Source organism: Gadus morhua, chromosome 5 (assembly GCF_902167405.1).
Source record: "Gadus morhua chromosome 5, gadMor3.0, whole genome shotgun sequence".
Classification (NCBI taxonomy): Eukaryota; Metazoa; Chordata; class Actinopteri; order Gadiformes; family Gadidae; genus Gadus; species Gadus morhua.
This window is the reverse complement of record NC_044052.1, coordinates 17,887,793-17,913,371: the sequence shown is the minus strand read 5'-3', so window position 1 is coordinate 17,913,371 and position 25,579 is coordinate 17,887,793. Positions and strand designations below refer to the sequence as shown.

General features: G+C 50.7%; 1 protein-coding gene across 1 annotated transcript in view; it reads right to left on the bottom strand.

Moving 5' to 3' along the window:
• Positions 1 to 3,947: 3,947 nt before the first annotated feature.
• Positions 3,948 to 25,579, bottom strand: part of hs6st1a (heparan sulfate 6-O-sulfotransferase 1a) — a gene marked incomplete at its 5' end in the record, with an annotated part of 43,459 nt that continues 21,827 nt past the window's right edge. Inside the window, 3 exon segments of the mRNA XM_030356956.1 lie at positions 3,948 to 4,469; positions 6,616 to 6,864; positions 7,913 to 8,135. Of these exon segments, the coding sequence (XP_030212816.1) occupies positions 4,116 to 4,469; positions 6,616 to 6,864; positions 7,913 to 8,135 (826 nt within the window).

Genomic DNA, 25,579 nt, shown 5'->3' with positions numbered 1-25,579 from the left:
GGGGGATGCTTTATGGGGTCATGGTCCTGTGGCCGGGGTGTGTGTGAGTGGTGGAGACGACCATTAGCAGCAGCCTTACTGCGGTGGAGGTGGCCCGACTCTGAGCCGTCTTGATGTGCGTTAACGGAGGGAATGACTTTAAAGTGTTCCTTTAAAGATGTATTTTTTCGAAATGTTATGCTTTATTATAGAGTGAAGTAGAGTGGAAGGTATGGGAGATAGAGGGGAGGACATTCAGCAAATGACCACGGGCAGCACTTAAACCTGGGTTGCTGCGTTCAGGACTGAGCTTATATGGTCCACGCTCTACCCGGTGGGGTACCGGGGCGCACCCCGAATGTGTTCCTAAGCAGGCCTCGTTTCAGGAGAACCAGGAAAGACCAAAACAAGAAGATCTCAACCTCTGATTAAGGCTTTGGAGTTTTTTGTTGTTATCTATTAGGATGCTAGAAATAAGTGTGTGCATAATACCACTAATAATATAAGTGGAAGACGGAGCAAATAAAAGCAGACATTCTCCAAATAAGACAAACCACAACGCAGTCAGGGGCTATAAAAATGAAATCATTTTTAATCGGTGGCTTGATGATTCAACCTTGCGATAAGAATAAAAGGAACAGGAGAAGGTTGCATACAGAGGACAGAGCCGCCCTCAGCGGTCTAACATGAGCCTATTACATTCACTCCTCACCTACATCACCTCTGCAGTCCATGTTGACGAGGCGGTATTAAGACATTAGATACATAGTGTGGCGACGCAAAAACCCAAACCAAAAAAACAACAACTGCCTGGTTTCCATCATAGTGTCGACGCTTCAAATTCTGGAATCATTCGAGTCAAAAAGAAATAAAAAAACAAGAAAACAAAAAAATAAAAAGGGATTGGTTGCTTAGTTCAGATGTACTGTGGCGTCAGGCTGAGAAGCGGCATTGGCAGAGACCTTGACGGATATCTGCTTCACAAACGGGGGGCCCTTTCTCCACAAGAGCTTCAGGTGGGCTATAGGCTATGTTACAGTCAGATGGGACCATTTGGAGAGGTCGACGGGGCCCACTTTACGCATAATCACCGCTCCTAGATCTCATGCCCTGGAAACACGACAAGGAACAAAACACAGCTCCTACATGATGGTAGGCGTTCTGGACGGTAGGGTTGGATAGCAAGGTGAACACTGAATGGGAAATGTCTACAAACCAGCCCCCATTATGGTTTGGTGAAGGTTTTATCGGAGTCTGGAACCAGAATGTTTTGGCCCGGGTTCCTTTTCCCTCTCTCCCTCATGGCTTCTTCGACGTCTCGAACACGATAGCCGAGGAGAGCAACAAAAGAGCTTAGCGTTTGGTGTCCTCTTTCACCATCCCCTTTTGCGCTTATCTTGAAGACGACACAAAAGGGGCCAATGAGAGGGGGACAATGAGAAGTGTTGGGACGCAGCCAGGGGATGCGTCCCAACACTTATCATTGTCCCCTCGCTCCCTCTTTCTCTCGCCTCAGTCCCATTCATCACGTCTCACCTGACACGGGCGGCACTCAGGTGACGCGTGGAGGATTCAAATTGCTAAATTGTTTTCTTTTCTTCAAAAGAAAGCTTTTTCTATCATGAAAAGGGACAAAACCTCCATCAGCCACTCTCCCCCAGTGGGATCTCCAGAAACACATTCTTGCCTATTTTTTTTATATCTGCGCGCAGATGTTTTCGGAGGAAACATTTCCCTTGGTATAACGGAGTAGAAGACAAAGGAGAGAAGGAAGGAGGAAGGGTCAGATGTTGGTTTGGAACGCTTGAATAGTCAAACGGCATTGGCGGGGGGGGGGGTGGGGGGTTCATAAACCGATCCGAAAATTAAAATAAAAACGGCAAGGTCTTGGTCATGAAACTGGTCACGCACTCATAAGCACACGAGGCATTCTCTCTCGCGGCCACACTATTTACAGCCGCATACACACAAGCCAAACAAAAAGGTATACTGTACATTGTATTTACACACACACACACACACACACACACACACACACACACACACACACGTCAGATAAATCACTAATATAATGCTGACATGTTAACCGTTAATAGTTATAATGAGCAAAACAGGTTACACCGAAATTGGGACTAACAACCACCGCCTTGAATCCATCTCTGGCCAACACCCACTGGATAGCCTAGAGGTCGCCATGGAGCCACAGAGGTGGGCGGGCCTTCTCCTTTTCCCGGAGAGAGGAAGCCAAAATGCCAACCGTCACTTTAAGTGGTTCACATCGCCATGGTGATGGACAGTTACAGAACCAGCTTTAATGGCAACCTTTGTATTTTGCAGCTCTCAATGCTCACCTCTCAAACCAATAGAAGAAGCTGCCTTTTATACGTCTGCCTCTCTGGGTCGGTCTACATATTTGTGTGGGTGGAACGGTCAGACATTTTTGTTTGTTTGACTGAAGCTGAAGGAGAAATAAAAATGCATTGGGACATCTTAAACAGACATGTTACCATCCTAGACCACATACACATGCGGAGGCATGTACAGACAAACATACACTTGTGAAGGCATGGACACACACACACACACACACACACACACACACACACACACACAAATATGTGAACGAATGTTCACACCACACACATACAATCACACTCACACACAAGGCTTTAGTAATGGCTATGGTCCATTGTACATCTGTCCAATCCATTACCTTTGATTTTATAAAACAAAATACAAATCTAAAATAAAGGAATCACTTTTTTTCTGTAGGCAGCAATATTGGTCTCAGTGTCATTACAATGTAGCTTAAAACAAATAAAAGGAAGCATTAAAAAAAACAACAGTTTCATTGATCCTAAAATGCAAACAACATCCTAACTGTATATGACAGAATCATGTTCATGGTTTAAAATGGAGGCAGATTATTTTTTTCAAAGCAAAAGCTTTTTTCTTTTTTATAACATAACTATGTCTGGCTCTTTGATTTTTTTTCACAGTCTTTTTTCTGTACAGTCGCAATCCTTTTGCGTTTGTTCCACTCAGCTGATCGGAAGCCTTCCAGAAAGGGTGGAGGAAACGCTCTCACCCCCTCTGCGCTTTTACTTAGAAAAGTTCACATCCAGGAAGTACACCGGTCCTCAAGGACAGGTAAAGGAATTCACAGACTTGTCATCAGTTCTCCTCCACAAGGTCATAGAGAAGAGAGACTGTGTGTGTGTGTATGTGAGTGTTTGTGTGTCTGCGTGTGTCTGTGTGCCTGTGTGTGTGTGTGTGTGTGTGTCTGTGTGACTGTGTGTGTGACTGTGAAGAACCAGAGCTCAATAAAATGAGTCTTAGAAAACTGTTTGTCAGAAACAGTTTAAATCCTCTCTACTCTTCTCCTCCTCCTCCTCCTCTTCAGGTGACGATGATGACGGTGTAGAAGTAGTGCTGGGGGGGGGGGGGGGGGGGGGGGGGCGAGGGGGAGTATAGTGGGGGAGTATCGTGAGGTCAGGTGATCGAGGGAATGCTGATTACTGGGCAAAGCAGAAAGAAAAAACGCAAAAAAAAAAAACTAGACCCGGTAAACTCTTATGTTACGCGGTCGCCGGCGAGCCCTGGGTCGCCATAGCAACCGCCCGGCTGCCCGGACCTTAGTGTTCCTTTAATGCCAGGTTGTCCGTCCCTCCGTCGCCACGACAACACCTTGATGTAGCGCCCCCCCCCCCCACCCACTGACTCACCACCCACTCCCCCACTATACCACTGGTATGTGTGTGTGTCAGGGTGTGTGTGTGTGTGTGTACCAGTGTGTCTCAGTGTGTGTTTCAGTTTGTGTCAGTGTATGTTAGTGTGTGTGTGTCAGTTGGTCTGTCAGTGTGTGTGTGTGTGTGTGTGTGTGTGTGTGTGTGTGTGTGTGTGTGTGTGTGTGTGTGTGTGTACCAGTGTGTCTCAGTGTGTGTTTCAGTTTGTGTCAGTGTATGTTAGTGTGTGTGTGTGTCAGTTGGTCTGTCAGTGTGTGTGTGTCAGTGTGTGTGTCAGTGTGTGCGTCGCTCAGTGCTTGCATATGCATGTTTGACTGCATGAGAGTGTGAGCATGGCAGCGGTGTGTGTGTGTGTGTGGGCCGGACCTCCGCCCACCCCCCACCCCCCCGCTACCAGCGGTTGATCTGGTTGATGTAGTCCTCGGTGGGGGGTCGGTTCCCCCCCACCTCCTCCGTCCTTCCCCCTGCTCCGCCTCCCACGCTCACGCCTCCAGCTCCCTCCTCGTCGCCGTCTCCGTCCCTGTCCGCGTCGGGCCCCGGCAAGAGCTGGCCCCCCGGCCGGCCCCGGGAGGGCCAGAGGCCGACCCCCAGCCCCAGGCCGCGGTGCCCCGGCTGCAGGCGCGTCTTCAGCCGCTGCTGGCGGCGCTCGCGCTGCCGGGTGAACTGGTAGCGCTGCTGGAAGAGGTCCCGGGCGTAGTCATACAGCTCCATGTCCAGCTCGTTCAGCTCCTCGATGCGCTGGATCTGAGGGGGGAGAGGGAGATGGTGAGGGTGGGAAGGAAAAAAGAGAGAGAGAGAGAGAGAGAGAGAGAGAGAGAGAGAGAGAGAGAGAGAGAGAGAGAGAGAGAGAGAGAGAGAGAGAGAGAGAGAGAGAGAGAGAGAGAGAGAGAGAGAGAGAGAGAGAGAGAGAGAGAGAGAGAGAGAGACGAGATCGCTTGTTTGGGAATGCGTGTTCAAGAGTTGAAGGTTGAAATGCCCACCTGGCAGTGTGGGAGGCAGAGAAGAGAAAAGAAGAAGAGCTACAAAGGAGTGCAAACAAGAACAAGCCCGGACCATGTGGTCTGAAAGCGAGCCGGATAAGTTGTTGTTTGGCACAGGCGAAGAAACCCAAAGCAGACGAAGGAGGTAGCGCACAATATGCCCACCGAGATAAGCGACATCTTTCTGATGTCTGGCTAGCGCGCCGTGGCGCGCTAGCGCAAGCTGCAGCGCGGCGGGGATGTGTTTAACGAGGGGGAGGGTTTTAATTAAGCCTTTGAAAATAGTGACGTGGCGATGGATGTCATTAGTGTGCGCGAGGCGATGACCAAGAAGCCCGTCTCTCTGCTTCTGGATCTTTTAATTGTCCGCCGCAATGCGTCAGCGGCGTGTGAGCCGTGGCATGACAACGTGTTTGACACGCACACGTCCGCTTCCTGAAGACGAATGGGTGAATGACAACCCACAGCAGTTTGCAGGCTCCAACCACAGCTAGAAAGATTTAAGACTCGTTAAGCGCGAGATACGGGGAAGTCTTTGTATAAACGCCGTTTGATGATGGAGGCATTGTCACCTCCGTCTTGCGTTTGCTTGGGGGCTACTGATGGTTAAAGTGACTTTATTAAAGCGTTTGGTTACTCCCCAACGCAGCTCAATCAGAGGGCAGGTCCTCTCCCCGATGACAGACATTCCTCTTAACGGTAATAGTGACAGGGGTCTTTATGAGTGACAGGGGCTGCTACATCCCAAAGCATTTAATTCTCTGACTGCTGCTTTGATGGTTTGCAGGTACAGCGTACTGTATAGCCGACCACTTCTTGTTTCCGCCCCCTCCTTTCTTTGTTGTGGATACGTCCTAACAGCTGTTTAGACGGCGCCATTGAAGCGGCGGTTTGTAGTGACAGTGATAGGACAGCACATCACAAACTCAACTCATGTCAGAGCCGTGTGAGGAACACCAAGCCCCCCCCCCCCCCCTCTCTGTTCCTTGTTCCAGGTGGAATATCCCTTACATGGGATCCCTCTCACTCTCATCTCTCCCTCGGTGTCTCTAAACCACTCTGCCTGGAGAGGGAAACAGCCGGAGGACTTGCCAGGGTGTCATCAAGTGGGAGCTGGTTTCCTACGCAGGTCGGGACAGATTCGGGCCGTGTTCGTATTAAACTGCAGCAGGGGGCCTCGCCTTTGTCTGCGTTTTTTCTTTGACGAAGGAGAGACTAAAGTGAAACGAAAAAGCACCATGGGGGGTGGGGGGTGGGGTCGGTTGAGTTGTTAACGTGGGTCTGTCCTTCAAAACGGGCTGGAGGCAAGGTTTAAGAGATATTACCTCCTAAATCAATAGCTTTAATAGCTTTAATTTGTCAGAAACAAGACAGCTTTTAGGGAGAGAAACTCCGTCTGCTCTGGTTCGCCGAATCCATCTCGACCGACAATCATAGGTGCATAAAATGCTACAATTCTCAATGGTGGAGAAATGTAGCGAGAGAGGGAGCAGAGACAGAGGGGACGATTGGGTTGAGATGTGTAGTCTCACTCTCAGGCTCGCAGATAGCTTTGTTGCTTCCATCAAATTAAACTCAAATGAGAGCTCTTAAAAGGGACAGCATCTCATTGACCCCTCACTAAGGTTGCTCACTTGAAGGCTTAGTTATAGTTCCACATCGACACAATGCAAGGGGGTTTACGGACCAATCACGTCCTTGCGGACCCTGCTCACATCCACCACAAGGCCCTGCCTCCCAAAAATGTTTCCCTTGCGTCGAGGCGACGCAGAAGCAAGGGCTGTGATTGGTCCGCTCCCTTAAACCCGACGCAGGACCTAAACAGGGTCACGACTGCGTGGTCATTGTGCTGCGTCGACGGGGAACCATAATCAGGCCTTTACACAGCTCGAGGGGGCGGGGCCTCGTACCGTGGTGTTGTCCAGGTCCACGCCGGCGGCCCGCGTGCTGTTGTACTGCATGAAGGGGTGGATGAAGCGCAGCCGGAAGGTTCTCTCGAACAGGAACTGGGTCTTTCTCTGGTACTCCGTCAGGCCGAAGAAGGCCATGTCGCGCAGGTTCTTTTTGGCCGAGTCCAGCAGCAGCTGAGCCCGCTTCTTCTCCGGCACCGTGGACATGTTGTAGCAGCCCACCAGACTCAGGTCGGCCAGCATGCGCACCTAAAGCAGGAGGGGGAGGAGGAGGGGGAGGAGGAGGAGGAGGAGGGGAAGAGGAGACCGCCATGGAGCAAGGAGGAGGAGGAGGAGGAGGAGGAGGAGGAAGAGGAAGAGGAGGAGAGTGCCAGTGAGAGAGGGAGGAAGGTGAGGAAAAGTAGGGGGGGAGATGAGAGGGAGGAGGAGGAGGAGGAGGAAGGGAGGGAGTGGGGGAGGTTAGAGGGAGATGAGGAGGAGTGGGGGATGAAGTGGGGGGAGGAGAAGGAGGAAGAGGAGGTGAGTAGAGGGGGAGGATTGAGGGAAGAGGAGGAGGAAGAGGAGGGTGATATGATGTAGAGGAGGGTTAGGAGGAGGAGGGGGGGGGGGGGGGGGGCGAGTATCAGGAAGATGACGAAGGGAACAAGCAGAAAGAGGAAGTCAGACATTGGAGCTTTATACTAAATAAATGGTGGATGCGACCAACCTCTGAACGTCCTGTTCACGAGAAAGAAATTCCGAGTTCCGTTTTTCTGTTCTGTTCTAAAGCATAATAAACTCATTTGCATGTGGATAGTGCGTGCCTGTGAGTTTGTGCGTGCGTGAGGGAGTGAATGTTCAACAGCGATAAGTCCCAACACCCTGGCTCACAGCACCCTGCTGGTTGAAGAGACGCTGGGAGCCAGGCGATAGACGGGGAAGGTGTGAATGAGGACCGGCAGCAGGACACGCAGGCCCCGCCTCTCTGAGCAAGGACTCACATCGACACAAGTGTGTGTGTGTGTGTGTGTGTGTGTGTGTGTGTGTGTGTGTGTGTGTGTGTGCTATGTATCTGTCTGTGAGCTACATCTGCTAGGTGTGTGCATTCCTTTCATTTTTCAAATATGTGTTTGTTTAAGCGTGTGTGCGCGTGTGTTCCTTAACAAGCAGCAATAGCTATCCATATATGTATGCGCCTGTGTGTGTGTGTGTGTGTGTGTGTGTGTGTGTGTGTGTGTGTGTGTGTGTGTGTGTGTGCGTGTGTGTGTGAGAGCTAGGGTCTGCCCTGTGTGTATGTTTGTGCGCGCCGTGCACACACCTGTCTGTTGTTGGCCAGGTTGTAGGGACAGTCCATGAACTGCTGCAGCGTGCACCCCGACCAATCAGAGCCGTCGTAGCAGGTGGGCAGCTCCTCCGGCGTGGGCGTGCGGCCGTCGCACATGTGCAGAGACGTCTTCCAGGTGGCGCCGCGCTGGACGTGCCGCCACTCGCTGAGGTAGCGCGACACCGGGTCCCGCAGCAGCGTGATGTAGTAGAACTTCCTGTTGGGGAACAGGAAGTGAGGTGGACGTCAGAGGCGGGCCCAGGGGTTGCGTTTTGATTGATTGATTTTATTTGACCATTTGGATATAAAATATGAACAGCACTCTGTGTTACAATAAAGTACGTAAATAGTCAGGGAGGACGCAATTCATTGGGGACCCTGTAGGTGGAGGACGAGGAAGCGCGTTATGGATTAACGGAGGCCTTATGGAGAAAGGAGGTGGAGGTCTGAGAGGTGGTGGCGGGTGGAGGTCTGAGAGGTGGTGGTGGCTGGGGGAGGGGAGAGAGACGCCATGGAAACAATAGGAGAAAGGAGAGGCTTATAGGGTCAGGAGGGGGAAGGGAAAATGAGAACCGTGTAATGGATTGGAGGTCTGAATGATAATAAAGAGCGAAGAGGACAAACGAGAGGAGCAGGTTGGAGTTTTACAGGAGCCTCGCGGAGAGGAGTGAAGGTGTAGCACTGCACTTGACCAGGGGGTGGCTCTGTTTCTCCTTTGCCGTTGAAGGGATCGAGTGTGGCTCTGCACTGGACTAATGGAAACAGCCCTGAGTGGCTGTGGTGGGGCTTATTGCAATATTTACATGAAATAGAGTCAGGCTGCTAATATGCCAGGATTAAGAAGAGATAGCCCGGAGACTGTCATAACAGAGACAGAGAGACAGACAGAGACAGAGAGATAGAGAGAGAGAGATTTGAGAGAGGGAGGTTGAGGGTCAATACTCGGGCCAAAGTGCAGAGAAGAAAACTGCTGGCACAAACATTCCCACACACACATCCCCCCCCCCCCCCCCACACACACACACACACACACACACACACACACACACACACACACACACACACACACACACACACACACACACACACACACACACACACACACACACACACAGAGAGAGAGAGATGAGTCATGCTGCATGTGAGATTCAGATGAGACCTAGATGTGCATTTGTGTGCGTGCGTATATGTGCGTGTGTGTTTGCATGAGTGCGTGTGTGATGTAATGCTGAGTGACTCCCCAGAGGGACGACACATGGCTACGAGCGAGAGACCCCCAGCTAATGACCCCCCCAGCTAATGACCCCCCCAGCTAATGACCCCCCCCAGCTAATGACCCCCCCAGCCCAACCGCCTCCCCACACGCACCCCACCTGTGAGGGCGGACCCCTAGCAGTGTGAGCCAGCGACACTCGCGCGTGTGTCGAGGAAGCAAGTAAAACATTTAAAGAAATGAATGCATTTTACATGCTTCAGATCCAAGTACAAAATCGTACACTATTCACACAACCAACCAACCAACCAACCAACCAACCAACCAACCAACCAACCAACCAACCAACCAACCAACCAACCAACCAACCAACCAACCAACCAACCAACCAACCAACCAACCAACCAACCAACCAACCAACCAACCAACCAACCAACCAACCAACCAACCAACCAACCAACCAACCAACCAACCAACCAACCAACCAACCAACCAACCAACCAACCAACCAACCAACCAACCAACCAACCAACCAACCAACCAACCAACCAACCAACCAACCAACCAACCAACCAACCAACCAACCAACCAACCAACCAACCAACCAACCAACCAACCAACCAACCAACCAACCAACCAACCAACCAACCAACCAACCAACCAACCAACCAACCACACACACACACACAAAGACCCACACAGACACACAAGGGGCTTGCATCATATCACAGGAATGTTTTCAGAGAAATGTGTGTGCTGACAGCCCTCTGCAGATAGGCCGGCCAAACACACACCTCAAGTTGTGGCGGTCCAGTACAAAGCTCCCATGCAGCTGGAAAAAAAAGGGAGAGGGGGAGAGAGGAGAGGGGAGTGAGAGTGAGGGAGGGAGGGGAGGGAGGGAGGGAGGGAGGGAGGGAGGGAGGGAGGGGAGAGGAGTGAGAGTGAGCGAAGAGAGAGAGAGCGAGAGGGAGGGAGGAGTGAGAGGGAAGAGAAGTAGGGGTTGACAGTGTGAGAGAGAGGAGGTGTGCTCAGGTAGACACCAGACCCCGGTGAAAATCTTCCGGTGCCACAGACAGTAGCTGTGTTTGGGAAACCTTAAACCAAAGGGTCTAACCCCCTGAACACAGCGGCGTCGGAGGAGCGGGAGGCGCGGCAACGGGGAAAACAAGCGCACCCTGGTCAAAACCAACAAACAGCCCAGCGGCAGCGACACAGAGGGTCCACTGGGGAACGCAGTGTAATCCAAACAACATTCCTGCCCCCCCCCCCCCAACCCCCACCGCCCGGACCCCTTCTCTCTGAAGGGGGCGTCCCAGCCTACAAAACAAACACACCTCCGGGGAAGAGGGACACCAGAAACAACTTTTACAATGCCGACCGCGTGTGTTTGTGCATGTTATGTGCGTGTGTTTACATGGCTATCTGTGTGTGTGTGTGCGTGTGTGTGTTTGTGTATGTGTGTTTACGAGTTTGTCCGTGTGTGTTTGTTTGTCTGTATGTCTGTGTGTCAATATATAGTTTGAAGTTGATGTGTATATATGTGCCCGTCAAAATGTGTGTGCATTAAATCAGTGGTGACATTTCCCCCTCTTGGCTTGCATCCCCAGCGAAAACACACTGGCCTACACTGGCTGACGCACAGTGAGAGAGAGAAGGGAGAGAGAGGAGAGAGAGAGAGAGAGAGAGAGGAGAGAGAGAGAGAGAGAGGAGAGAGAGGAGAGAGAGAGAGAAGTGAGGAGAGAGAGAGAGGGAGAGGGAGAGGGAGACGGAGGGGAATTTTCAATTAGTTTTCTAATGCTGTGAAAGCAGTCAGGGCAGCCTGAGTGATATATCAAAGTTATGACTGCTCATAATGAAGGCTTCGGTGTATTAGCAGCAAGATAAATAACACGCACACACACAAACAAACACACATACATTATTACCCACACAGAGGCGGTCCTGCAAACACAAATACACACCATGGCTTTGTGTGTGTGTCTGCGCGCACACACACACACACACACAGACACTGCCAGACCACATTACACATACGCAAGTGTACCCACTACTGTGGTCGGATGAAGACCACAACACAGACAAAGAGGACCACAGCGTTTAGCAGATTAAGTAAACATAATTTCCTACAGTTCAGGGTGGATGGCAGGGCCAACATTAAGGCTGTAGGAGAAAACCGCATTCTAGGATCAGTCGCTCATTGTGTGTCCCCCACCCTGCCAAAACCCCAAGCCCTGACCCACCCTGCCCAAGCCCCAAGCCTGGACCACCTAGCGCAGCGCGGTCTGAGCTGACCTTCCTGCAGACACTGTGTTTATGTGCAGAGCGATTTGTGATTAGTCCCACACACACACACACACACACACACACACACACACACACACACACACACACACACACACACACACACACACACACACACACACACACACACACACACACACACACACACACACACACACACACACACAGCTATCTCTAACAGACAGACCCTAGAAACCTCAATTTATCAGGCGCACCCCCAACGGCTGTACTGATCAGGGGGTGTGTGTATGTGGGGGGGGGGGGGTCTGATATATTCATCCAAATGGCTGATGTTTACGGGACGCGGATCGAAACGTGAAAAAGAACACGAGGGAGACGAAGGAGATGCAAAGGGAAGCTGGGCGGAGAGAGCTCCACTAACTATTGTCTGCACTTCAGACGGAACGGAGGACTGTGTGTCTGCCTCTCTCTCTCTCTCTCGACTCCTTCCTTCCTGTAGCTGTCACAGTAAGGGGGTTTAAGAGGGCTGGCTGTGAACGAAGGATAAAATGTTGTGCAGAAAGGACGAAGGAGAGAGAGACACAGAGACACAGACAGAGAGACACAGACAGAGAAACAGAGAGAGACAGAGAAACAGAGAGAGACAGAGACATTGACGGAGAGATTTCCAAATGGTTCTATTTATTCTTTACAAAAACAAAAATGTTTTTCTGCTTTCAAGTACATTTTACATACTCTTATATATTTGGTATCAACGTTCATGTTACACAGTTCTGTTAACACATTTAATTTAATCCATCTTAAATGTTATGACATATATATCTCTGATATAAGTATTTCTTCCAGTAGAGTCCCTTTATATTGAATGAAATAGGGATGGATTCAGATGGACAGGCCACTCCAGACCCAATCACTGCTCTCTAATCTCATCTTCCTCCTATCTCATATCTGCTTGTACTAACATGGCCCTGGACCGAGCAATCAGAGGGGGAGGGGTGTTTGTGTGTAGTACGCACAATTGTAGTTTGACAGCATTGTTACTGCTATTCTTGTCACTGACATTGCAGTTATGTATGTCAATACAATGCAATGTCGTTATTGTATTGTTAAAAGAATCACCCCACAAAGAGCTTTGTGTCAAATTGAACAGAAATTAACAGTGGTGTGTGTGATTAGAGGTCTGTTGTATCACACATATTTCCGGCATGCCGCGAGAGACGCACACACGCCAAGAAGAGCAAGAGGTCTAATAAAAAAGACGGTCTCAACGGCAACACCCAATCCCGACAACCCAATCCCCGCACATCCTAAAACATAATTTATTGCAATTACTTTTTACCTTTACCAAACGACACAGCATTTTGGGACAGCGAGAGACGTCGGGTTCTTGTTTTAATTGAGTTTGACAGAGTGAGGCAGTGAAGAAGTGACAGTCTTGTAGAGAAGCGTGTGCAGCGAGGAGCGAAAGGACAGCAGAGGAACGATGAGCTTCAGATTGAGAATATTAATGCCTACTTAAAAACAAGTTAAAAAGATAGAGCCATGTGTTGGAGTGATGGTGGAGCACACACACACACACACACACACACACACACACACACACACACACACACACACACACACACACACACACACACACACACACACACACACACACACACACACACACACACACACACGTTAAGTAAGCCTTTGTGTTTTTCTTGTGTGGCGTACTTTGCTTTGGGTGGGAGGGGATTAACTGTGTGTGTGTGTGTGTTGAGCCTGAGGTGAAACATGTACGCAGGATTTGGAAGTTCAATAATCCTGTTCCACAGAGGCTTTCCTGTTGTCTACACACACACGTAAAGACAGATACACACACACACACACACACACACACAAAACCCCAAACCCAGCCTAAAACAATAGACACTAGTGTTGCCGTGACAAAACAAACTGCGATTGTTCCATTTGTGTCGACCCCCTTCTCAAACATCTTAGTGCTTTGATTGGTCCAATGGCCACCAAGCCCCTTAACCAAACCTCACATGCCCGGGAAACCCCGTCTTCACCCTGTGCGTGTGCGTGCGTGTGTGTGTGTGCCGCCAGCAAGACGGTAAATATAGACCCCCTTCGCTTCAGACGTGCTTTACAGGCATCTTCACTTGCACGCCCTTTCGCTAACCGAGGCCCCCCACCCTCCATCTCCCTCCCCCTCCCCCTCTCTCTCACCCCCCATCGCTCTCTCCATCTCAATCAATACCAGCCCTGAGGAGACAGACTGCATCAGTGCTCTAGACTTTAAACACCACAGAGAAGGTTAGTGCAACAGAGTGCACACATAGACACAGACATATCTATATCTATAGATACACAGATAGCGGAGTAGGGATCCAGAGAGAGACAGGGATCACGACAGCTGTTGACTGTGCCTGCGCGCATGTGTGCGTGCGAGTGTGCATGTGTGTGGGGGTGTGTGCGTGCGGGTGCGTGTGTGTGAGCGAGCGAGCGTTTCTCTTTGTCTGGCTCCAGCCCGAAGACACCCCGAGGGGTCCGGGGGGACTGTGGGGGTTCATCTACTTGTAGGGGGTTCATCTACTGGTAGGGGGTTCATCTACTGGTAGGGGGTTCATTGTTCTCCTCACAGCACAGAGGAAGAGAAGGAGTGAAAGTTGGGGGAAGTGCCGTGACTCTCCTTCTCCTGCAGTCTCTGTAGGGCCAAGGCTAACCGCAACGAGCCTCACTGGAGAGTTAGTGCTAACACTAAGCTAAGGGCTATGGCGAGGGCTATGTAGGGTTGGGGTTAACCCTAACCCTAGGGTTAGCCCCAACCCAACGCTAAGCCTCTATATTGGGTTAGGGTTAGCCCTAACCTGAGGCTAACCCTCTCTGTAGGCTAGGGTTAAGGTAAGGGTTAGGGTTAGGGTTAGCCCTAACCTAACACTAACCTAACCCTAGCCCGGATGGCTGCGTGCGACGAACCTGGACAGCGGGGCTCCCGGGAGGACCGCCCACACCCCAGTTGAACCCAAACGCGGGGCTCCAGCGATGGCATGAGTGGAGGTCCCGTCCATGCCATCCTCCCGTTGGTCACAGCCGGGGAAACATTCCGGACTCAGCAGCCCGTACCGTCCCTTTCTCTTTGAATGGTTTTTAATGGGACTCAGGAAGTGGCGGGCTCGGTGACGTGGCCAGCGGGCCGGTCTCGCCGAAGGACTCTTTGAAGGACAGAAGTGCCGCCGACAAGCATTTTTTCTGTTACCATAATCAAGTTGCTAAAAATACCAAAAAAAAAATTGCTTGCTGTTTTTCTCTCAACCCCCCCCCCCCCTCCCCTGAAACTGCATCGTTTTGCGATCAGCAAACATTACGGAGAATCAGCTGCCGGAGCGGACGAAGGGGGGAGAGACACAGAGAGAGAGAGGAAGAGCAAAGAGGAAGCCAGAGTGCGAGTGTGTGAGGAGGTTACAGGGGGATTTTAGGCAGACTCGTCAGAGTGAGGTTCACTCTTGTGAACCGGCAAGCCCACATCCACCCTAGCTGGTACTAACCCTGACTACAAAACACACACAAAGTGAGAGTGAGAGAGTGAGAGACAGACACACAGAGAGAGAGACACACACACACACAAAGACAGAGAGACACACAGACAGAGACAGAGAGACAGAGACCGAAAACCGAGACACAGACAGAGAAAGAGACACACTGTGTCAGAAAGAGAGGCATACAGACAGACAGTGTCATTGTCTAAGGGCAGCAGTAGAGGATAAAGAGTCGAAAAGAGCGAAAGGGCGAAGCAGGTAGAGAAAATAAACTGAGGGAGGATGGTGGAGGGGAGATGGAGGTGAGTTGACGAAGCAGTTTGGACCAGGGAACAGCTTGCAGACGAATACACCCTAACAGCCACGCCAGTCATGGTCGCCGTCGCCTAAGTGGGTGATTGAGAGTGTGTCCGTATGTGTGTGTGCGAGATTACTTTCTGGACTGTTTGCGTTAATGTGCCCCCCGATAGTTGGGGGTCAAAGCAATCATTTGACTAACACACTGACATATGGCCACGCTGGCCTCATGGAACCACACCTAATCGACACACACACACACACACACACACACACACACACACACACACACAGACGTCCTCATCGGCAGTCCCTGAAGTTGACATGGGCTCAGCAGAATAGGAGGAGGAGAAGGACAATTTGGAGCTAATTAAAAGGCTGGTTAACGAGACTAACGAGACAGATGGCACCCCCATACTGTAGGAGTGTCACACACACACACGAGTAGAGACACACACACACACACGAGTAGAGACACACACACACACACAAAATCACTCCCCTTTGGCTAAGATTAGATTCAGACGTTAGACTCCAAGCAAGAAAGTGCATGGTGTGCGAGTGTGTGTGTGTGTGAGAGAGAGCGTGCGTCTGAGCGTGCGCGTGTCCTCCTGGAGATGATGGTGTGAAATTGGAGTGATGAGGTGGTTAATATTCAACCATCTCAGCCTTCCCGGACCTGCTCTCTGCGTGTGCGTGCGTGCGTGCATGCGTGCGTGCGTGTGGTAATCAGTCAGCCGAGGTTAAGTGTCTCTTTTTATTTTATTTTTTTCCGTCAAGGCTGAATGTAGAACAACGTGTCTGAATGAGCCACCTAGACACGCCTCACCCAAAAAAGAGTGAGACACCGCCTCAGCCAACACAGAGTGGGACACACACCTCACCCAACACAGAGTGAGACACACACCTCACCCTGCCCAGAGTGAGACACAGACCTCACCCAACACAGAGTGAGACACCGTCTCGCAGAACACAGAGTGAGACAGAGACTGAGAGGGAAAGAACGCGGTCCCAGAAGCATCGTACAACATTTGGAAAAGATGTCTGTGCGTGTGCGTGTATGTCTTTGTGTATGCATGTGTGTGGGGGCGACAGTGGATGGAAAAAGAGACAAAACCCTCAAGACCTAAAGACAGGCCTGGTGCTGGATTTACATTCTCTGGCCCAGAAGCCGTAACCGCTCCCTGGAGAGAGGGAGGGGGACCACCACCCTTTCAGGAATAGGGAGGGTGAGGGTGGAAAAGGGTGCGGAACTGGGCCTGTGTGATTGACATGCGTGTGTGTGTGTGTGTGGGGTCCTGTAAGCCCAATTAAGCCCAACAGTGCGTGTGTCGGGGAGGGTGTGACAAACATGCCCCACCTGCCAGGAGAGACCAAGAGGGCTAATGAGCAGCGCCTGGGGGGCATTCACTATATGATGATGATGATGATGATGAAGACAAACACACACACACAAAGAGAGTTGTATAAACAAAGGATAGACAAAAACAGAGAGAGCACGATCGAGAGTGGGGGAGAGAGAGAGAGAGGCAGTATTAATGAGACAGAAAGAAAAGAGAGAGGCAGTATTAATGAGACAAAAAGAGAGAGGCAGTATGAGAGAGAGAGAGCGAAAGATCGAGAGAGCGAGAGAGAGATACAAAGAGAGAGAGCGAGGCAAAAAGAATGAGCGAAAGCGAGCGCAAGGGAGGGACAGAGTTGGGAGTCCAGGACGAGCAAATTCCGGGAAATCCAACGATTCCTCAATCTCAGTTGTCTCATTCACGCTCTCTCCCTTTCTCCCCCTCTCCCTCCTAGGGGAGATCAAATGTCTCCAGAGCGATTTCACAGACCTAATCAACCGCTGTTGTCGTCTGCAATCATATATGTCACGGGCCAGACAAACACACACACACACACACACACACACACACACACACACACACACACACACACACACACACACACACACACACACACACACACACACACACACACACACACACACACTATGTGCTATGAAAAAGGTTGAGGTAAAGGAACAGTTCCCGGAATGCAGTTAGCGTGCGTGTAACACTGATTCAACATTGGGACTCTGGCTCAGTTTCTTCTCGAACAGGCTTTTTTTTTCTTTTTATCAGTTGATTGGCGAAAACAAACCTGAGTGGCTGAACACGCCTCAGACCGCTGGTCCCCTCTGCCGTGAGTGAGTTGACATTCAGCCCACAGTCAAATGAATGAGTGGGGAGATTATAGTCTGGTCGAGGGCCTGGTCATGGTCCCAGGTCCTTTAGTTTGACACCCGTGTCTTAAAAACCTCCCTCAATCAACATTTACACACTCAGGTTAACATGTCTGTCTGTCTGTCTCTCTGTTTGACTCAAACTCACCCCAAACTCTCTCTCTTTCTCACTTACAATGTGTCTATCTCTCTCTTTTTCAAACTCGCCATTTATCCCTGCAACAAACACACACGCGCGCACACACACACAAAGGCATGCACGCACGCACACCACTGGCAGCTGCTAACCCTGAGATTAAGGCCAGTGTGACAGACGAGATTTCAAGCTACATCTGTGACAGAGCGAGAGTTAGAGAGCATGAGTTAGAGAGCGAGAGCCAGAGCCAGAGAGAAAGAGAGAGCGAGAGACAGACAGCGACAGAGAAAGACAGAGAGAGACTGAGTGAGAGCGAGAGACAGAGACAGAGACAGAGAGAGAGAGAGAGCGAGAGACAGACAGCGACAGAGAAAGAGACTGATAGAGAGCGAGAGTGAGAGCGAGAGACAGAAAGAGAGGGACAGAGAGAGAGAGAGCACGGCTTAGAGAGAGAGAGAGAGAGAGAGAGAGAGAGAGAGAGCAAAGCCAGTAGAACCCACAACGCAGGCAGCGTTGGTACAATGAGCAGCACGCGATTGGCTGCCGGAGAGGAAGAGTCCAGGCGTGGAGCCGCGCTGGAGGAAGAGGAGGGAGAGAGAGAGAGTAAAAGCGCAGCGGCGGCTCAGGCCATCTGCTATGGCCATCTTGACGATGCAGTCAGCGCTTCAGAGCGGCCTGTACGGCCACGCTGGAGACCATCAGCATGGGGGCTGAGGGGATGGAGCCCAGTAAGGGGGGGGGGGGGGGGGGGGTGCTATCAGAGTGACAAGGTGAACCTTCTCCACAACAACGGAGAACGAGATGCGAGGGAGAGTGAGGCGGCCTGCGTCTGGCGTCACGAGAACACGAGGGAGAACGTTAAGGAGGGGAACAGAGATGAACAGATGAACAGAGACGAACAGATGAACGGAGAGGAACAGATGAACATAGAGGAACAGAGAAGAACGGCGAGGAACAGAGAGGAGGGTCTGGAGAGGCACCTGCTGGAGATGAAGCCGCTCGCAGGGAGAAGAAGACCGAGTCAAGTCACAAACAGGGTACAGAAACACAAGACAAAGGAGGTACAGCTCTACTTGAATGGCTACCCTGAATTTCAGCCCATCCCTGACATCGCCATGGTTACCCATCCTAAGCTTCTGTCTCTCGCTCTGTGTGCTCCTCCTCTCCCTCCGAGGCCCTTGTCTTCTCCGCCTTATCGTCACAGACCTCGGAATGACACCGGAAAGAATCGGAGAGGCTTGAACAAAAACTTAATAAATAAAGCTTCCTTCTTCTTCAAGTGTGCGAGGAGGAGGAGGAGGAGGAAGAGGAGGAGGAGGGGGGAACAGAGGTCTGGCTTTTGGAGAAGCACAGAGAGCGCAGAGGGATGTTCGAGGGAGAGCGAGCGAGAAAGAGAGAGTTCAGGTCATTGATATGACAGTTGGATTTTCTGCACGTCATGTTGAGGGTGCTTAAGAGGGCATCCCTCCATTGTGGGGCCCGCCCGCCCGCACCCCTTCTTCCCCATCTTCACCCTTCCACTCCCCCGTCCTCACCCCGCCACCCGACGTCTATCTCCCGAGCAAAACCTCGCTCACTTTGTGTGTGTGTAATACAGAGTGACACTTGTGTAGGCGGCCCCGTTTGTGAGTGTGTCTTTAATCTGCGTGAGATGCATGTATGCATGGATGCCTCTGTCTCTCTGTGTGTGTGTCTGTGTGTGTCTGTGTGTGTCTGTGTGTGTGTGTGTGTGTGTCCCAGGCGGTTACTGTGCCTACAATTCAGGATCACATGCTCTGGAATGTCGGGCCCTAGCAGCTGTCGGCCTGGCAACGCTCCTCGACAACCAGGCCAGGGTGGAAACGTATATAGCAGCGCACACGCACACACACACACACACACACACACACACACACACACACACAGGTATAGCCTGTAGCCAAGCCGCCATATTTACATCTGATTGAAGTCACTTTCAACAAGAGCCGTGGTCCAGAAAGCATTGCCATGTGGTTCCTTGATTTAGAAGAACTGACCAATAATAACCACGGCTTTGATAGATTGGCCTGAGAACAGGCCATGGACTACATTTCCCATGAGCTCTAGGGCCACTTCTTGTTGCAAGGGTAAGCAACATACATAAGGCCATCGATAGTGCTTTACGAAGGAAGGATTAACATCAAAAAATCCAGAACAATCAAAGAAAATGAAACAAGAAAAGGTGAAATACATGAAGTAAAAATAATTTAAAATAAAAACAAATACAAACTTTAAATACAAATCCAGTTTTAAATGAAAAAAGTGTTAATAATATTGCTTTTAGCCCTGATGTATTTAATAGAATGATATAGAAACAAGTCAGCAAGAAAAGGTGTCTATGCATGATATGTATTGACAATGAATACCAAAGATTCATATTCAAATAATGAGATCAGACGCAACGGTTGGAGTGTGGGCGCGTGCGTGCGTGTGTGCGTGCGTAGAATAAAGAGATAGACTCCCAGGGGGCGGGGAGGAAACATTGTCCATGCAAATCAAGAAAAGCAAAGGTTGGCCAGTCCGGGAATTTTTCTTCTCTTTTTTATGCAAAATCCACAAAGCCCTGAAATCAACTGTCCTTCAATACCTCCACACCTTAGCGGAGGAGGAGAGGCGGAGAGAGGGATAGGAGCAGAGAGTGGAGAGGAGCAGAGCAGAGGCGATTAGCAGTGGAGAGAAGCAGAGGAGAAGAGCACTCTCCTGATCAGGACAGAATAGGAGCGGACTGAACCTCCAGCTACAGTTAGCATGCCGGCCAACACCAGGCCACAGTGCTGTGTGTGTGTGTGTGTGTGTGTGTGTGTGTGTGTGTGTGTGTGTGTGTGTGTGTGTGTGTGTGTGTGTGTTAGTGTGTGTGTGTGTGTGCGTGTTTCAGCTGCCCATTTTTAAAGCATCCGCCCACGCCTGTTAAAACCAGTACCCATTCAATATTTAAATAAAAACGACTTTCAACACACACCCTGTCCAACACACACGCACACACGCACCCTGTCCAACACACACACACACACACACACACACACCCTGCCCAACACAAACACACACTCGCGGGGAGTGAAACCCAACGTGAAGTGATCCCAAAAGGCGCCCACAGCTTCCTTCTGCACTGGTGGCGGTGGATTGTCGTTAGTCATGTGACAGAACAGGGGCGTGGCTAATGGTCTGACTGAATCCTGGAAAACAAACCTGTTTTTGCTTTGTTTAGCTTCTTTTTTTTTTCCTCTTTAATTTTAAGCGGCCGTCTTTTGTTTGGATTCTGGTTCACGATGTCCTAACACCCGCCCAAACGTTACACACACCCTTCTCCCGTATTATGTTGAGTGATCTGTTCATATTCATCACGTACGCAACTCCACACACACACACACAATAAAAGAATACAAACAGCATTCCTATTTAACAGCTACCTTGGGGGGGGGCGTGGAGGGGTTGAGGGGGCCATCCAGTGGTTTTCCCCCTCGGAGGAACATCTGTCTTGGTTTAGCGGACCTTCTCCCACCGAGAAAGACCCCCCCCCCCACCCCTTCTCCCCCTCCGAAGACATTCCAACCACATTCTCGGAACACTCCGGCAGAGTCCATCTTGACAAACTCTCTCCGGGACACCACTTCTCTCAAACACACACACACACACACACACACACACACACACACACACACGGGGGGCGACAGTACAGGGAGGGGTTGGGTGGGATTTTCTGGCCTGATGAGGTGGGAGGAAGGAAAGGCACTCTGCCGATATCTCCCTTGCTGACGGGAAAGACAATAACCCGCCCGCCTCAGAGACGGCCGAATCAAAGCCAGAATAATGGGGGCTTTGCAGAGAGCCGCTCGATCGCAGCGGAGACACAAAAGGCTTTATTGTAGCACCCCCCTGCTTACCCCCCAATCCCCCACCTCCCCCTCCACCTCCTCCTCATCCCGACGCATTCATCCCAGTCCCAGGTCCAACACCCGGGGTCCCGTTCCCCTTGGTCCCCTATCCCGGGTCAGTCCCTCTCCAGTGTACGTACGGAGTCACCGCTGTTCTACAGCAACAACGCAACGATCAGAATCCTAATTCCTATCCCAGGACGCACCCTCACACAAGCACTTATGCTGACACACACACACACACACACACACACACACACACACACACACACACACACACACACACACACACACACACACACACACACACACACACACACACACACACACACACCTTTGCGATGCAAAAACAAAGCTAAACAACAATCAGCAGGACAAAAGTGCCGTGATTGGATCGATCCCCCCCCCCCCCCCCCCACCCTTTGGCGCAGCCTCGGGCCGGCCCAGAGACACGGGCTGTCGGACGATGCAACCACAGGGGTCAGAGCGAGAGAGCTCGGGGGGGACGTATTCACACTATTGACCACCGCAGCCACCAATCCATAGCTGGCAGACTGGAAAAGGCCTGCAGCAAAAAGCGTCTGGGACAAGGGACCAGAGGCCCCCCCCCCCCCGCCCCCCGGTGATGATGAGGAGGATGAAGATAATGATTAGGGATTACTGTTGAAGGAAGTGCTGGCGGCTGCCCGGGAACAGGGGGGGGGGGGGGGGGGGGGGGGGGGGGGGGAGAGGGGGGAGGGGGGGGGTAGTGGTGGGGTAACGACCGTAACCTTGCATATCCGTGTGAGTGTGTCCGTTTGCCTCTACAGTAGTAATATGTTATATTGACCAGCCAGTGTATCTATCGCACTATGACACGCGCAATGATATTGCACCAAACACACAATCGCGGCTCACCAGTCACATCAGTAACAGTAGGCAACCGGTTACATCAGTAGCAGCAGGCAACCAGTCACATCAGTGACAGTAGCCAACCAGTCACACCAGTAACAATAGGCAACCAGTCACATCAGTAGCAGTAGGCAACGGTCACACCAGTAACAGCAGGCAACCAGTCACACCAGTAACAGCAGCTAACCAGTCACACCAGTAACAGCAGCTAACCAGTCACATCAGTAACAGTAAGCAACCAGTCACCCCAGCAATAGCAGCTAACCAGTCACCCCATTAACAGCAGCTAACCAGTCACACCAGTCCCATCAGGCCGCCTACGGTCAGACCACTGAGGTCTGCGTTGTCCTTCTCATCGTCTTTCCTGTCGGTTGCTCAAAGGCACTGCGGCGGGGTTGGCGTTGTGCCGGTGTCGCTGTAAACCTTTGGCGAGAGGTTTTAAATAAAAAAGACCAACCGGCCACATATGCCCTTGCCAATTAAAGAGGCTTCTTTCTCACGCTAGGGAGGGATCCGGAGCCTAGGGAGGCAGTCAGCTCATAAAGGAGGCCATTCATCATGTGTCAATTCTAGAGATACGAGCGGTCAAGATGTTCGAGAGACCCAGAGGCTCAAGGCCACAAGAACAAGTGTAATTCCCGCACGTAGCCACAAACAAAGTTGCAATGCCAACACATAGCCACAAATGGACAGCATCAAGACACATACGGGTATCATGGGGGCGGGAGTTCAGCACCATGCTTAGCCAATCAGAGCACATAACTGAGTCCACGCCTGCCCCGTATTAAAGTCACAACACATAGCCCAGGGGGCTAGAACGCTCCAGGTAACGCATCCTTCAGATGCCCTACCAAGTGTATCTCCACGCGTGCCTACACAATTCCCCTCCTTCTGCTTAATAGAGACTAGTCCAAAACTTTACCAAATAAAGTGAGTTAAAGTGACTCGGCAGACTTTTTCCAAAAGAACACGACAACAACACGCACTCGCACACATCTGGGAGTATTTAGATATCAAAGTGAATGTTTTCCTCTATTCAGCTGTGCTGGTCGAAGGAGGAGCCGATTACAGCCGCGCCATTCTCCCCTGTTCCGGTTTGGCGGTTTCGTCTGTCCCCGGGACAAAGCGTTGCGACGGGTCGCTCGACCACGTCGGCGGACCGCTCAGGTTACATCTCTGGCTTCACCTTGACTAGCTCAATGCTAGTTATCAGAACCACTAAACAACTTACAACTCACCCTTAAAGTGCAACACGAAATAGCACTCTAAGTAGCACGCTAATTAGCACTGCTAGCTAGGGAGCATGCAGTGTTTTGTGAATAAGGGAACTCCGTCTAAATATATCAAACGTATCTGTGATGTCCACAGGGCCGATTGCAGGTTGCCCCCGATGGGGCTGAACAGTTCATCGAAACATCATCGAAATGCCAATATGGCCGAGAGCAATATCCAAACCGCGGGAGCGGCACATTTTTTGATAAGGGTAAGATTTGAAATTTAGATTTAGAACCCCATTAAAAATCAAGCACCGAGTTCTGGAGAAACGCCTTGGCCTTCAAATGTCATATCAGGATTCTAAAAGTTATTTTTAGAGGGGGGAGGTGAGTGTGTGGGGGGGGGGGGGGGGGGGGAAGAGAGTGAACATTTTGATGCAAAAATCATCATTCCCTCTCATAGTGAGTCATATCGCATTTTGCAATATCCGTCAGAATAATTGCAATATTTTTCCGTTCAGGCCAAGCACCCAGACAAGCAGAACATGGTGGGGACCTGACGAGGCCCTGACAGTATGGGGGAGGGGAGGAGGAACATCCTAGGTGGAACCCCTGGCTGACAGCAAGGCTCCAGGGAGGGGGAGCTTAAAGCTGTGACACGAGAGGGAGGGGGGATTAGCATACGGCGCAACACACAGAAGAACAGACTCCCCAATCTGCCAAGATGCAGGTAACACACACACACACACACACACACACACACACACACACACACACACACACACACACACACACACACACACACACACACACACACACACACACACACACACACCTCTGTGTGATTGCGTGCCGGGTACAGGGAGTGAGTCATACTGCTTTGTACGTGTGCCTTTCACTGGCCGTCACAGCGTGGGTCTATTCCAACGTTAACTCAAGCCCAACCAGATTTAAGAAATGCTTTTTAAACCCATATTTCAAAGTAAAAGACCCCTGAAAAAATTAAGTGTCTAAGGATTTGCTTTTAAGTTTCTGGATTTTTGGACACTGTCCCCGAGAAGCTTACGCTGCCAAAATTGGTGTCATCTTTTAAATCACTACCTCAGCACCCATGGCTGTACTGACTTGAGTATGTTGCCTGATATAAGCCCACTATGGTTACACGGTTACTTCTCTCCCCGTCGTCTTTCACAATCGGGAAAAACAATTCAACTTCGCCAATCACATTTCCAGCGGACGTCATTCCATGGAGATGTGTAATAAATTAATCATTGAGATGCATATTGATATGAAAAGTGACTGAGTTCAGCAGCGTGTTGCTCTCATTATCATTGTTATTATTTATTAATTGTCCAATCTGCGCCGTGAATCGCTGAAAACGGTTCGGCTAATGGAGCCAAGTGAGACTTTAGTTGCGCCAAGATAGAAGCAAACTGATGGCAATTATTATTACAGGGAGGACGCCTTTTAAAATGGAACAATTTCATTTCCGCGTCAGAGTGCTGACTCTAGTGGAAATAAATTGTGCACAATGTGCACTTTTGGCCACTTGCAGATTGTGGGGTTGTCACGGCCCGACACAGCTCATGTCGACCGTATGTATCAACACTTCCCCAAGGGCACACACCGGTACACACACACACACACACACACACACACACACACACACACAAAACTGCCCTTTTCACTCGGGCAGCTTTCATCAAGACCTCATTTTGAACCGCTCTCCCTCCCCCCTCCCCCACACACTTATCTCCCCCCTTCATCCTCTACCCCTGTTTTCTGACCATTCAGAAAAAAATTATTAAACAAAGTAGAATGTTTGATAATGGGTATCGAAAATAATTCAAGAGATTCCAAGGAAAAAAGTTTTACAGATTGAATTGGTTGATTCCGGCATCCCGGGATTGTTGCTAGGGTTTTACAGGGAGCGTATACAGCGGTGTGTGTGTGTGTGTGTGTGTGTGTGTGTGTGTGTGTGTGTGTGTGTGTGTAAACACCAGGTCCAGCTGT